Genomic DNA, 14,973 nt, shown 5'->3' with positions numbered 1-14,973 from the left:
TTGAGTATATTTATAGAGAAGAAACGCTACTTTTACTCCGCTACTTTTATCTACATTCAGCTCGCTACTCGCTACTAATTTTTATCGATCTGTTAATGCACGCTTTGTTTGTTTTGGTCTGTCAGACAGACCTTCATAGTGTTTCAACAAATACAGTCACTGGTGACGTTCACTCCGTTCCACCAATCAGATGCAGTCACTGGTGACGTTGGACCAATCAAACAGAGCCAGGTGGTCACATGACCTGACTTAAACAAGTTGAAAAACTTATTGGGGTGTTACCATTTAGTGGTCAATTGTACGGAATATGTACTGTACTGTGTAATCTACTAATAAAAGTTCCAATCAATCAATCAAAAGTGTGAAGGAAAAAAATACCCTTTTTTATTTCAACTGTACATCCCGTCAAAAGCCTAAAGACTGACTGCACAGTTCCTGTCTTCACAATAAAAGTGCCGCTCCATCGCGCCTGCGCTTTCAAAATAAGAGTCTCCGAAAGCCAGCGCAAACAAGGTAGCAAGCTACGGAGTTTGCCGCCAATGTATTTCTTGTAAAGTGTATAAAAACGAATATGGAAGCTGGACGAATAAGAAGCCAAAAACCAACCACTTTCATGTGGTATTAGACAGAAAGGAGGAACTTTTTTTCTCCTCCATTTGAAAACGTGGACGTTATCATCACTACGGTCTGATTACAATCAATGCAAGTCATCACAATCATGTAATACACCAACTTATATTCTTGTCTTCATGAAAGAAAGGAATCTATATGTGTTAAACATGCATGTATATTCATTAAAACACCTTTAACATGTAAACAAAAACGGCAAAATAAATAAATATAAATTATATACTGTATATATCAATGTATGTATATATATATATATATATATATATGTGTGTGTATATATATATATATATATATATATATATATATATGTGTATATATATGTGTGTGTGTGTGTATATATATATATATATATATATGTATATATATATATATATGTGTATATATATATATGTGTGTGTGTGTGTGTGTGTGTGTGTGTATATATATATATATATATATATATATATATATATATATATATATATAATGTGTGTGTGTATATGTTACTCATCAGTTACTCAGTACTTGAGTAGTTTTTTCACAACATACTTTTTACTTTTACTCAAGTAAATATTTGGGTGACTACTCCTTACTTTTACTTGAGTAATAAATCTCTAAAGTAACAGTACTCTTACTTGAGTACAATTTCGGGCTACTCTACCCACCTTTGCATGTGTTCATTCATAGTTTTGATGTGACAATCTACAATGTAAATAGTCATGAAAATAAAGAAAACACATTGAATGAGAAGGTGTGTCCAACCTTTTGGCCTGTACTGTATACATTTATATATATGCGTTCATAACTACATTGTGGCCCTCAGTAAAAACAAGTTTGACGCATCTCTTTTAAAGGCTTTTGGGGTAGTATCAGATTAAAGTGCATGCAAACACTTACAATCATTTTTGGACTTTTTAACGGTGACTTTATAAACACACATTCAAACATTAAAGACATGTTATACATTCATCTTTTTAAAACACACGTAATGTTATTATTCAAGCACACCATTTCTACACGACCTTAAAAACCTTAGCTATTAGCATGTAGCATTCTCTTCCTCTACCCACTTTGCTAAACAAGGCTGCAATGACCCCGATTGTTTGGGAGGCACACAGCGTTTGTCCAACAATGGAACTAAAGATAGTGTATTTAAACATTAGAGTGTACAAAATAGGGAGAACAACATATTTAAACATTGTCAATTTGAGAAATGTGTTAGTGTAAATATAGACTTTAGGCAAGACTATGCTGCTCTTTTGTGTCTCAGCAGAGCAACAGCAGCAGGAACAGCACAGTCAGCAGTCCTAAGGTCAACGTGTCGTCTGCTGCACTGGTACGAGACTTGTGTCTTTTTGTGTGTGTGTGCACATGCACACTTTTCTATTCAGCTCTTCTCTTCACGTTCACGTCCTCAGGAGAGGCCGTATTGCTCTATTTCAGGCCCGACTAGTGTAGTTCAGGACGTATTCATTGCTTTGTTGTTGCTATTAGGGCTGGGCGATATATCGATATACTCGATATATCTCTGGTTTGTCTCTGTGCGATATAGAAATGACTATATCGTGATATTGGAGTATACGTTCTCACGTAGTTGCTTTTACCTGCGGGCATTACACTACAGGCTTTTTTCACTTTCTTGTCTCTCCTTCTCACAGTGACTTAAAACAAGCGCACCTTCTTACATACGTCACATACTGTCGCGTCATACCCCCTCGCTGAGCGGAGAGGTAGCAGCATGGGTAACATTAGCTGTGATGCGAGTGGTAATACGAAAGAAGGTGAAAATCTGGTAACAAATGAAGGAAGAATGAATCCCTAAGAAAAACAGCAGGGGGTCCATCGTCTGGCGGTGGTTTGGCTTCAAGCGGGAAGATGTCGAACAAGTATGCGGCAAAAGCGTTGCTACAAAAAGTAGTACCACTGCTAATGTAGCATCATTTGAAAAGTCACCCGCTAGAGAGTGAAGAGTGCTTGAAACTCCGCATGTCAACATCTCCGTTCGGTGCCACACCAACAAAATGCCCAAGCAACCATTTCCACATCAACACCGTATGAAAAAATGAGTCAACAACAGAAGGAGATAACGTCCGCAGGAACTAGAGATGCGCGGTTTGCGGACACAACCGCGGAGTCTGCGGATTATCCGCGGTTCGGGCGGTTGAAATAAAAAAAAATTAGATTTTATCCGCGGGTCGGGTCGGGCGGTTGAAATAAAAAAAAATTAGATTTTAAATGGATTCAGGTGGGTGGCAGTTAAACCAATTGGGAAATATATATACATAGTTAAATGTTGTTACCCACATACGAAAAACGAGCAGGCACCTGCAGCATATGCCACAACAGAAGAAGAAAAGCTCCGCCTGCGCAGCTTACCTGCCCGCCACCCCCGTTGCCGGGGGCTCGTAACAGGGGTCACTCCGCGCGCAGTGCGCTCACGAAAGGGGTGGGGCAAGCAGAACTGGCGCTGCGGGATGAACCGAACGCCGGGTTAAAGCGCCCGATGCCGATGCTCATCAGACCCCAGAAAAGGTGTTGGTTGATATAGACAGCAGCTAGGACGGTGGCCATGGAAGTCGGAACCCGCTAAGGAGTGTGTAACAACCCACCTGCCGAATCAACTAGCCCTGAAAATGGATGGCGCTGGAGCGTCGGGCCCATACCCGGCCGTCGCCGGCAGCGAGAGCCGCTAGGGCTAGGCCGCGACGAGTAGGATGGGCGCCGCGGTGCGCGCTGAAGCCTCGGGCGCGAGCCCGGGTGCGAGGGACATCGCACCTCCACGCGCTTGGAGGTGCGCTCAGCGCGGCTCCCAGATGATTGCTGCATTGGATCAGTCGCCTTTCTTTAACAGGCAAAAGCTTTATAACCTCACTAATGCCTTGCATCGTCTATATTAGATATATAACAACGGGCGGGTGCGGGCGGGTGCGGTGTTGATTAAATGTTAATTCGGGTGGATGCGGATGGTTGACGACTTTTGTCATGCGGTTGCGGATGAAATAATTGCCTATCCGCGCATCTCTAGCAGGAACCTACCACATAGCGAAGAACATACACTATTTGATTTCCTATTATGCAGCTCATTTTTATTTGACACTTATTGAAATATCTTGTGTGACATCATGCACAAAAGTGCACTTTATTTGTTTTAAACCGTTGTAGTTGCGTTCTGTACAAAAAGTGCACTTTAATTTAGTGTTGTTTTGATATGTCATCTTAGTGACACATACCTGCCAACTACTCCGGTTTTCCCGTAATTAGTACGGTTTTCATCAACCTATTCCGGGTTACGGTTGCAGTGATTAAAAAATACGGTTTTTCATTAATTAAAAAAAATAAAAAAAATTTAAGTTTTATTCACGAAATCGCGTAACGACAATGACAATCGACACTGCTTCCCGTAACTTCCTATCGAGCCATTCCGAATGCCATGCGAGAGGCTATTTATAGCACCGCTGCCAAGCACGAGGCACCTGTTGCCATTGTTTCCAAACGAGCGAACGATCATGGAATCAGCCGGAGAAAAATCGCAAACGAGTCTTAAACCGAAAAGAAAACCGCAGTCATTCCGTGAAGAATATTCAAAAGCCTATCCGGGAATAATTATCCGTTCCAAAAAGGGTGAAAACTACGCGAATTGCACCTTGTGCAGACAAGATTTTTCGATCGGACACGGAGGAATTAGCGATGTAAAAGACCACGTTGGGACAAAAAAACACAAGTCTAATGCCGTTGCTAGAGATACAAGTGGAAAACTTTCAACGTTTTTCGTCGCCCAAACAGATTCTTTGGATACAATTGGATTTTAGCCACAAAAAGGTAATGACACCAATGTTATCTATTGGAATTGTTTAGTACTGTTATACTGTTAAAAGTGTTTTTTATGCTTTCAAGTCCAAGTTGAAGAAATCTTGTTAAATGTTGACAGCATAACTACCAAAATACAGAAGTATGTCCTTAATATTTTTGCAGTGCTATTTCTGTTGAAAAGTTAAAATGATTACATTAGAGATGTGATGTGCCACTTTTCAAGTGTCTGATGGCTTAAATTAATTTTCATTAATTTTTCATATTTGGAATTCTTTTGAAAGGCTTACAAAAAAACTACATTTGAATTGTAATTCCATGCTATTGACAGGACTATTAATTTTAATGAAGTTAGCTTACCATGTTTACAGTATGATAATTGTGATAGAAGTGTGAATTTTAGGCACAGAATATTTTTTACAATTGAACAAGGCAGTAGATTATACAAGCTTGGACAGAAAGTTAATAATGACACCAATTTTTTTTTTTAATGGAATTGTTTAGTACTGTTTTACCATTTGTTTACTGTAAAAAGTGTTTATACTTTCAATTAACAAATTGAAGTCTTGTGAAAGGTTGACAGGATAACTGGCATTAACTGTCAAAATAATTTCAAACTATTGAAGTTAGCTTACAGAATAAACATGTCAATCAACCCATATGATTTTTGCTGTAATATTTTTGTTTTGAAAAGTCACTGTGACTGATAGAAAAGTGATGGTTTTAGCAACATTTTAACCTGTCTGAATGCTAATAATCATTTTGCGTCGGGGGGCGTAGCCTGAACCCTCCACCAGGACTTTGTCCTGGACCTACCGGGGCCTACTAGGTTTTTCTGATTTCAAAAGTTGGCAGGTATGCCACTGCTTAATAACTGTTTGATAAATACACTTTTACTTGTGATTTCCCTCTCTGCATGAAAGTTTAAAAGTAGCATATATTAATGCAGTATGAAGAATAATGTTTTAATGTAGACACATAGAATCATCATACTGCTGTGATTATATGCATCAAGTGTTCATTCAAGGCTAAGGCAAAATATCCACATATATATGGTGTATCGTGACATGGCCTAAAAATATCGAGATATTAACAAAAGGCCGTATCGCCCAGCCCTAGTTGCTATTAATGTTGGCAAACATCATGACCCTTGACCCTGATATTTTTCCCGGAGAAAACGTGCTACAGCATGTGAAAGTTGTGAAACATTGGAAGAATACACCTTCCACGCTTTCATTTGTACATTCCAGGAATGCATTAGCATCGGCATACATGGCCGCCTTTCTGACGTGCTTTTCCTCATCCAAATGATCTTTCGCACATTTCCCACCTGTCATCCTAAAAGTGCTCCTCTTCCTCCATTCTTCCCCCCAGGAGCCTCAGACTACTGTTATCCATAATCCCATAGATGGCATCAAGGTACATCCTCCCGCCATCTTGTGGTCCTCGCCCTCCATTCATGGTTATGTGTCTCCATGTGTGTCCGGAGGAGTTTTTGCAGGATTTTAGTCTTGTTTCTTGCTTTTTTGTGTATGCGTCTCTCAGTGTGTCCTATACTGCCCACTAGTGGACAGCGCTGGATCAGCTAGCCTTCTCGGCAGTGCGTACTAGCGACCCAAACAGCTGCACGCTCTGTTTGTAACAGTTTGGTGTGTGTGTGTGTGTGTGTGTGTGTGTGTGTGTGTGTGTTTTCCCGTTATTGTCACGCTTGTAGACATTTGTGTTGATGTACTTTGTCTGCAGGAATCATCAGACAGCAGCAACACAACCATCGAGGATGAAGATGTAAAAGGTGTGTTGGAACTACTTACATATTTGAGATGTGACCTTCGTGAACGAATTGAGCCTATTGAACGGCTCTTTTAAGTTACCGTATTTTCCGGACTATAAGGCGCACTTAAAATCCTTTCATTTTCTCAAAACTCGACAGTGCGCCTTATAACCCGCTGCGCCTAATGTACGGAATCATTTTGGTTGTGCTTACCGACCTCGAAGCAATTTTTTTTGGTACATGGTGAAATGATAAGTGTGACCGGTAGATGGCAGTCACACATAAGAGATATGTGTAGACTGCAATATGACTCAAGTAAACAACACCAACATTTTATATCCATCCATTTTCTACCGCTTGTCCCTTTTGGGATCGCGGGGGGGTGCTGGAGCCTATCTCAGCTGCATTCGGGCGGAAGGCGGTGTACACCCTGGACAAGTCGCCACCTCATTGCAGGGCCAACACAGATAGACAGACAACATTCACACTCACATTTTATATGTTCCATTGAAAATATAGAACATTACACACGGCGCTCAAAAATGTATCAAAATGTTTTGGTACGACTTTGGTAAGCTATGAAGCCGCACCGCTTGATGGATTGTACCGTGCTTCAACATAGGAGTATTATTATGGTGTGTGTATAAGGTTTATTGTTTATTGTTTATTGTTTATTGAATGGATCCCCATTAGCTGACGCCAAGGCGACTGCTAGTCTTCCTGGGGTCCATATAGGAGCATACAAAATAAAAATGCAAAGAATACATGCAATAACAGACATTATACAATGGAAAAATACAACATAAGATAAAAAGCTAGTTAAAACCAGTATTAAAAATTCTCGTCATGTAATAGCTGCAATAGGTGTATCTTCAAAGCTGTCTTGAATGACAATTTACTTTGTGAGAGATTAATGTGAGATGGCAACCCATTCCAAAATGATGTACATCTACACATGACTGTATGTTTGAGGGGATTGGTCCTGGGAGCAGGAAGTGCCAAATAGCCATTGCTGGCATTCCTAGTGTCATGAATATGTGTGTTAGTTGATTTTAAAAACTGTTTGTAAAAGTAATCTGGTGATTGATCTAAAATGATAGTTCTAAAGAACATAATGAGACTACAATGCATCTTTTGTTCAACAGACAACCAGGACAGGCGTGAATGCATAAATGCAATATTAGTGTGCAAAGAACATTTAAGTACCAGTCTAGCCGCTCTGTTCTGAACAAGTTGCAGTTTGTTCAGGTCAGACTTAGTCGTAGCGGACCATATTATAGGACAGTAATGAAGATGACAGAAAACCAAGGACTGTATGACTTGAGCCATTGTTGAGGATGTCAAGAAGGTGGAGCACCTCCTGACCATGTCTAAACCTCTTCCCATTCTCATTGAAATACCATTAATATGATCGGACCATGACAGTTGACTGTCTAATAGCACACCAAGCAATTTTGCTTTTTTGACCTGCTCAATACGTATGTCTGACATTAAAATATGAAGCTGTGGGTCATCAACAAGCATATGCCTGGATCCAAAAAGAATGCTTTTTGTTTCGTCAATATTCACAACAAGTTTACTATCATTTACCCAGCGGGACACTCTCTCCAGGTCCTGATTTAAGTTGTTTTCTAGGTCATTTAAGGTAGAGGCAGTACTGTATAGAGTTGTGTCATCTGCATACATAACCATATTGGTGTTTGTTGTAACACAGGGAAGATCATTTGTAAAAATAATAAAAAGTAAAGGACCTAAGCAGCTTCCTTGAGGCACGCCGCAGTAATTGTACTTGCGTTCAGATAGGCTACCATTAAAACACACTCTCTGTGATCTTGCTGATAGATAGCTCAACATCCAAGAAAGTGACATACTATTAAAACCGTATTTTCTCAGTTTGGAGATCATTATGTTGTAATCTATGACATCGTATGCCGCACTAAAGTCAATCAGGACAGTACCAACCATCTTCTTGACATCCATTTGTGACAGCCAGTCATCAGTCAGCTGAGCTAGAGCAGTAGATGTTGAGTGACCTTGCCTATAAGCATGCTGGGAACCCGACATCAGTTTGTTGTAAGGTAAGACATATTATCTGCCGTTTTGTTTCACTTTATGCAAAAGAAATGTTTCTTACCTTCTGGTACCTGCTGATCTGTATTTGGGATCTGCATAAGTCCTGAAAATTTCCGCGCGTCCGCCTTTGTAGTCCGTGTGGACACTGTAGTCGATAAGCTTCTTCTTTTTCTTTCTTCTTGTTATGGGACATTCATCCTCCGTTGTTGCCATTTCTAATGTAAAATAGTGTAAAGTTCTTACTTATATCTGTCAGTAAACTCGCCATGAAAGCACTAAAACATACCGGTATAGTGAGTTTACATTATTCACCCAAGGAACTTTAGTTATTAGAGAGTTCCGGTCGGACGTTTTTTCACGGGACACATTGTTGCACTAGTGAGCCACGGATGAGGAGATGCTGCTCCGTTATTGATTGAAGTAAAGTCTGAATGCCATTAAAACAGTTAGCTCCATCTTTTGACACTTCTTACTCCCGTCCTTGCACGCTACAAGTGCATGCCGGTCTGCAGTTGCCTAAACTGCATGTTCATGTCACCTGACTGGTGACTGGACAAAAAAAATTTGTCAGTCTCAAAACATGGCAGCATTTTTTTATTTTGTTTATTTATTTATAAATGTTGATTTACTTTTTATTTGTTAATTTTATTTATTTATGTATTTGGATTCACTTTTTTGGTTCATTGTTCGGATGTGGAGTAGTTGTTTAAGTGTACATACACCAGGTACAGTAGGGTAGTATTCTTTCCTGCTTTTTATTCTGGGTTGTTTGTTTTTTATTTTTTGTATACCATATCCATTTTATTCTTACTTATTATTTGTGTATTTTTTTCTGTATTGTAAAAGTCTTTTTTAGGTGAGGGAAAAGCCACAATGGGGATATCTCTGTCAAAGCATGGGGATAATAAATCGATGATAACACAAGGAAAATAAGATTATAGTGAATATTTTAGAATAATTCCCACCAATAGAGTGCACTTTGGTGTACATTTAAATGTTGACTGCTGTCAGTGATTATTTCCTTGATAAAAAAAAAAAAGGTAAAAAGTTTTTTTTTAAATAACTATAATCGTCAGTCTCTTGAACGACTCTTTCAAATGACTGGCTCCTCAAGATTTGGCTCCTTTCCAAGAGCCATAAATCCCATCTCTATTAGAGATGACTACTTGCATTGTTTCTCCACTACCATAGGTGGCACTATTCCCTCTTTTCTTTCATTAGTATTGCATACTTGCCAACCCTCCCGAATTTTCCGGGAGACTCCCGAAATTCAGCGCCTCTCCCGAAAACCTCCCGGGACAAATATTCTCCCGAAAATCTTCCGATTTTCAGCCGGAGCTGGAGGCCACGCCCCCTCCAGCTCCATGCGGACCTGAATGAGGACATCTTTTTTTCACGACGGGAGGACAACAGGGTGACAAGAACTAAATCATCCAGACAAGAGATAAATGGTATTATTATGTTTATCTTACCTAAAAATAAATATATTTATTAATTAAAAAAAAACGAAATAAATGTTTACTATATTTTGCTAAAAACATCAAAATGAATTGTATTTTTATTTGTATTTTTTCTGACTTCTTATTACATCCAGGCATTAGAATTATACATTAAAATAAACATTTGAAGTAATTCATTTTAAATTATCATAATAATTCATTTAAAATGACCATATTTAATTATTAAAATAATTGCTTGTTTATCAACAACTTTAGCATTTTATTCATTACATTTTGAAGCTCTCAGAAGCCAAGTTATGTTATATTCCTTAATATTTATTTATGCAAGTTTGAAGTATCAATTATCTAAACACAGTTTTATTTGCATATTTTCAGAATATATATATATATATATATATATATGTATGTATGTAAGTATGTATGTATGTACAGGTAAAAGCCCGTAAATTAGAATATTTTGAAAAACTTGATTTATTTCAGTAATTGCATTCAAAAGGTGTAACTTGTACATTATATTTATTCATTGCACACAGACTGATGCATTCAAATGTTTATTTCATTTAATTTTGATGATTTGAAGTGGCAACAAATGAAAATCCAAAATTCCGTGTGTCACAAAATTAGAATATTACTTAAGGCTAATACAAAAAAGGGATTTTTAGAAATGTTGGCCAACTGAAAAGTATGAAAATGAAAAATATGAGCATGTACAATACTCAATACTTGGTTGGAGCTCCTTTTGCCTCAATTACTGCGTTAATGCGGCGTGGCATGGAGTCGATAAGTTTCTGGCACTGCTCAGGTGTTATGAGAGCCCAGGTTGCTCTGATAGTGGCCTTCAACTCTTCTGCGTTTTTGGGTCTGGCATTCTGCATCTTCCTTTTCACAATACCCCACAGATTTTCTATGGGGCTAAGGTCAGGGGAGTTGGCGGGCCAATTTAGAACAGAAATACCATGGTCCGTAAACCAGGCACGGGTAGATTTTGCGCTGTGTGCAGGCGCCAAGTCCTGTTGGAACTTGAAATCTCCATCTCCATAGAGCAGGTCAGCAGCAGGAAGCATGAAGTGCTCTAAAACTTGCTGGTAGACGGCTGCGTTGACCCTGGATCTCAGGAAACAGAGTGGACCGACACCAGCAGATGACATGGCACCCCAAACCATCACTGATGGTGGAAACTTTACACTAGACTTCAGGCAACGTGGATCCTGTGCCTCTCCTGTCTTCCTCCAGACTCTGGGACCTCGATTTCCAAAGGAAATGCAAAATTTGCTTTCGTCAGAAAACATGACTTTGGACCACTCAGCAGCAGTCCAGCTCTTTTTTTCCTTAGCCCAGGTGAGACGCTTTTCGCGCTGTTTCTTGGTCAACAGTGGCTTGACACGAGGTATGCGGCAGTTGAAACCCATGTCTTTCAAGCGTCTCTTGGTGGTGGATCTTGAAGCACTGACTCCAGCAGCTGTCCACTCCTTCTGAATCTCCCCCACATTTTTGAATGTTTTTTTTTTCACAATCTTGACCAGGGCGCGGTGATCCCTATCGCTTGTACACTTTTTCTGACCACAGTTTTTCCTTCCCTTTGCCTCTCCATTAATGTGTTTGGACACAGAGCTCTGAGAACAGCCAGCCTCTTCAGCAATAACCTTTTGTGTCTTTCCCTCCTTGTGCAATGTGTCGATGGTTGCCTTTTGGACAGCTGTCAAATCTGAAGTCTTCCCCATGTTTGTGTAGGCTTCAGAACTGGACTGAGAGACCATTTAAAGCCCTTTGCAGGTGTTTTGAGTTAATCAGCTGATTAGTTTGTGGCACCAGGTGTCTTCAAAATTTAACCCTTACACAATATTCTAATTTTGTGACACACGGAATTTTGGATTTTCATTTGTTGCCACTTCAAATCATCAAAATTAAATGAAATAAACATTTGAATGCATCAGTCTGTGTGCAATGAATAAATATAATGTACAAGTTACACCTTTTGAATGCAATTACTGAAATAAATCAAGTTTTTCAAAATATTCTAATTTACTGGCTTTTACCTGTATATGTATGAAATACTTGACTTGGTAAATTCTAGCTGTCAATATACTCCTCCCCTCTTAACCACGCCCTGCCCCACCCCCGAACACGCCCCCACCCCCCAACTCCCGAAATCGGAGGTCTCACGGTTGGCAAGTATGGTATTGGCAATGGTTAACACGAGCAGTTCTTAACTTTTTTGAAACTGAGGCCCAACTTTTTATCGGACATCTCTAGTCATAATGTTTGCACTTAAACATCTCTATGACTTTAGCTCCAGACTTCTTCTGTTTGTTTGAGATTGTCATTACTGCCACAAGTGGTGGAAAAGTGTATTACAACCAGTGTTGGGTTAGTTACTGCAGAGCAGTAACTAGTTACAGTTACTAGTTACTTCATTTCAAAAGTAACTCAGTTACTAACTCAGTTACTAACACCAAAAAGTAATGCGTTACTGTGAAAAGTAACTATTTAGTTACTTCTTTTTTGTTTTTTTGTTTTTTTGTTTTTTTTTTCTTTTTTTTAAAGCTCCCATTAATGCCCTTTTAGCCTTCATTTCAGTACTGTTATTGCAGTGGAGAATAATACAATCTGTTGATCAACTTGACATGCATTTGCATCACTCAACTCTGCTAAGCAATGTGCTCTACATACAACACACAAAGACAAAGATATGTTACAAAGGCCAATTTGTTTCTGGCCAGAACAAATTGACAAAACTATTTTAAATAGCTGCAACATAACGTACATAAGTAACAAACAGCATAATAACAGCATAGATGTAAACCAAGAAAGGCACACACTACATACACAAAGCCTAACCAGGCATTTTCTTTACTGAGCAAAACTCTTTATTGTCGGCCATAAACACATCACCAAAACATTAGTTAAAAAAATGATATCTAGCAAAAGTGGTCATTTTCTGCAGTACAAACCAGACCAAAAGCAACTTTGTTATATCAACAGCAGCCACTCGCTCTTTCTCACGTGTGCCAACACTTGCACATATGGCACTTAGCCAGTGATGCGTTTACAGCCACACAAAAAGTCAGACAACTCCAACACCACACATAAAGTGTAATTCCAGGTCGTTACTCTATGATTTACCAATCAAATGTGTGCTTATTCTAGTGTCATTTATTAGGAATCTTAATTTATAAATATTAATTATTAAATGCTGTTAGTATATTAAATAAATACTAATAAAAATATATTTTTTACAAACAGGAAGTTGCAGGAATGTACACATGATCCCCTGCTTACATCTCATTGTGCAACATGTGAATGTTTTAATGGGAACTAAATGAAAGGGGTACAAACTATTTCCAAAGCAGGACCTCCACCCAGACAAACAATACAAGTACACAGTTCATGAAAAACAATATTTGTTGTTATTGTCATTGTAAGTGGGCCTAAACACTTATATTAGAAATGGAAATGACTGCTGTCATTTGATTATAATAATAAGAGAATGTTGTCTGTGTATCTGTGTTGGCCCTGTGATGAGGGGGTGACTTGTCCAGGGTGTACTCTGCCTTCCGCCCGAATGCAGCTGAGATAGGCTCCTGCCACCCCGAAAGAGACAAGCGGTAGAAAATGGATGGATGGATGGAGATTGAACTTGTTATTTAGTCAGGTTTGGGACAGGTTTGCTGCTGGTGTAGCCACAGTGTGCACGTCTAAAGTTGCTCACATGGGCTCCATGCACTCATGCTCAGGGAGTTTTTGCGTTTGCTCACACACATGAACAATTAGAAGGAACATTGATTGACAGAGTGTGTACCTTCAGCGGTGAATGATGAGAAGAGGCAAAGTTAATCCTTAAATGGTGGAGGTGAAGTGGCATCAGAGTCTCTGTCTCTCTTTACTAGCTTCGTCGAAGCATGTTGCTTATGTAGCTTGTTTCAGCAGATTTGAATTGCTGTTTTGGGCAGTAGATGGCATCTTTGATCCAAAGCACAATTTACATTTAACTAAAATGTTCTTTTCTTTGTGCTGGACAAAAGAAAAGTAGTGAAAATATCTCCATGTTAGCAAACTCGACTTCTGGCTCCGCCATGATCAGACACGCCCCCCTCCCCTCCCCTCCCCACACACCCACACAGAGCGCACGTCTCTCTTCTCCGGCTTGTGACACAAGAAGAATCAGAACGACAGCAGCGCTCCGATAAAACACACTTTATACTACATAAAAAGTAACGCAAAATAACGCAGTAACGCATCATGTAGTAACGGTAACTGAGTTACTGAATATAAAAAAATAACGCGTTAGATTACTAGTTACCGCCGAAACTAACGGCGTTACAGTAACGTGTTACTTTGTAACGCGTTAGTCCCAACACTGATTACAACTGAGTACTGCTCCGGTCCATACGGACCACAGCTGAGAAAGGGGGCACTCGCGCCCCAACACAGAGCCCCGCCCCTAGGGTTAGGAACTCTGCTTTACATCGCACAGTATACTTTTGAAGTGTTCCATTCAAACACATGTAAAAGAAGCCAGCTAAAGTGGGTGTTAAAGCTGTAGACGATAAATTAAGAAGAAGAAGACAGAGTTTTGGCACCCCCTAGTGGCCATTAGATCCTCCTCCCTAATGTAAACGTCCTGTCTGAGGGGGAGGAGAGAGGGGAAGGACCAGAGCGAGCTAAGCCTCCCTCCCAGTGGCTCGGGGGAGCAATGTAACAGCTGGCGGCGGGCGAGCCACTGTCCCTGCAGCTGGACATTAGGGGGGCATTGTGAGGATGAGGAGGGTGATAAGGTTCTGAGGAAGTAGTGAGGAGCTAGTTGAAAATGTCTAACAAGCTGTCAGGTGAGTTTGGACTTGTTCATCTCCCCCTCCACTGTGATGTCATCGTCATCTTCACCCTCCTGTCCTACTTGTGTCCTCGCAGCCCGCAAGCAGGAAATCATCAAGATCACGGAGCAACTCATCGAAGCTGTCAACAACGGCGACTTTGACGCCTACTCGTGAGTTCCTGCTGCTGGGTAGAACACAATAGAGGGAGGATGGGGTTAACCGTCAGGATTGGACTCCATTAGCAAACCATTAAAGTGATTGTCGTGCGCTCAGAAGATTAGAGAGTAATTACACTTTTAAAAGCACGGCAGGCAGATTGGACTGTACTGCCTTTAAAAATGATGCACCTAAAATGTACACGTTTTACATTTAAACTCATACAAATACACTTCATGTGCACATTTCAAAGACATTTTTATTCATTTGTAACATTTAAAAT

The 14,973-nt window shown here is 39.8% G+C and overlaps 1 protein-coding gene across 12 annotated transcripts in view; it reads left to right on the top strand.

Moving 5' to 3' along the window:
- LOC133574966 (calcium/calmodulin-dependent protein kinase type II subunit beta-like) overlaps positions 1-14,973 on the top strand; it is an 81,893-nt gene that overhangs the window by 51,477 nt on the left and 15,443 nt on the right. For 8 of the 12 annotated variants that reach the window (XM_061927364.2, XM_061927366.2, XM_061927372.2 and 5 more), the window contains 4 exons: positions 1,880-1,945; positions 5,791-5,835; positions 6,160-6,208; positions 14,629-14,704. In XM_061927364.2, coding sequence (XP_061783348.1) covers positions 1,880-1,945; positions 5,791-5,835; positions 6,160-6,208; positions 14,629-14,704 — 236 coding nt within the window. The remainder of the gene's footprint in view (positions 1-1,879; positions 1,946-5,790; positions 5,836-6,159; positions 6,209-14,628; positions 14,705-14,973) is intronic. The other 4 variants (XM_061927373.2, XM_061927374.2, XM_061927365.2 and 1 more) reach the window with 4 other exon arrangements.

This window comes from Nerophis lumbriciformis, linkage group LG32 (genome assembly GCF_033978685.3).
Source record: "Nerophis lumbriciformis linkage group LG32, RoL_Nlum_v2.1, whole genome shotgun sequence".
NCBI classification, from domain to species: domain Eukaryota; kingdom Metazoa; phylum Chordata; class Actinopteri; order Syngnathiformes; family Syngnathidae; genus Nerophis; species Nerophis lumbriciformis.
Note: the sequence above shows the minus strand (reverse complement) of the source record. Positions and strands in the feature narration are given on the sequence as shown.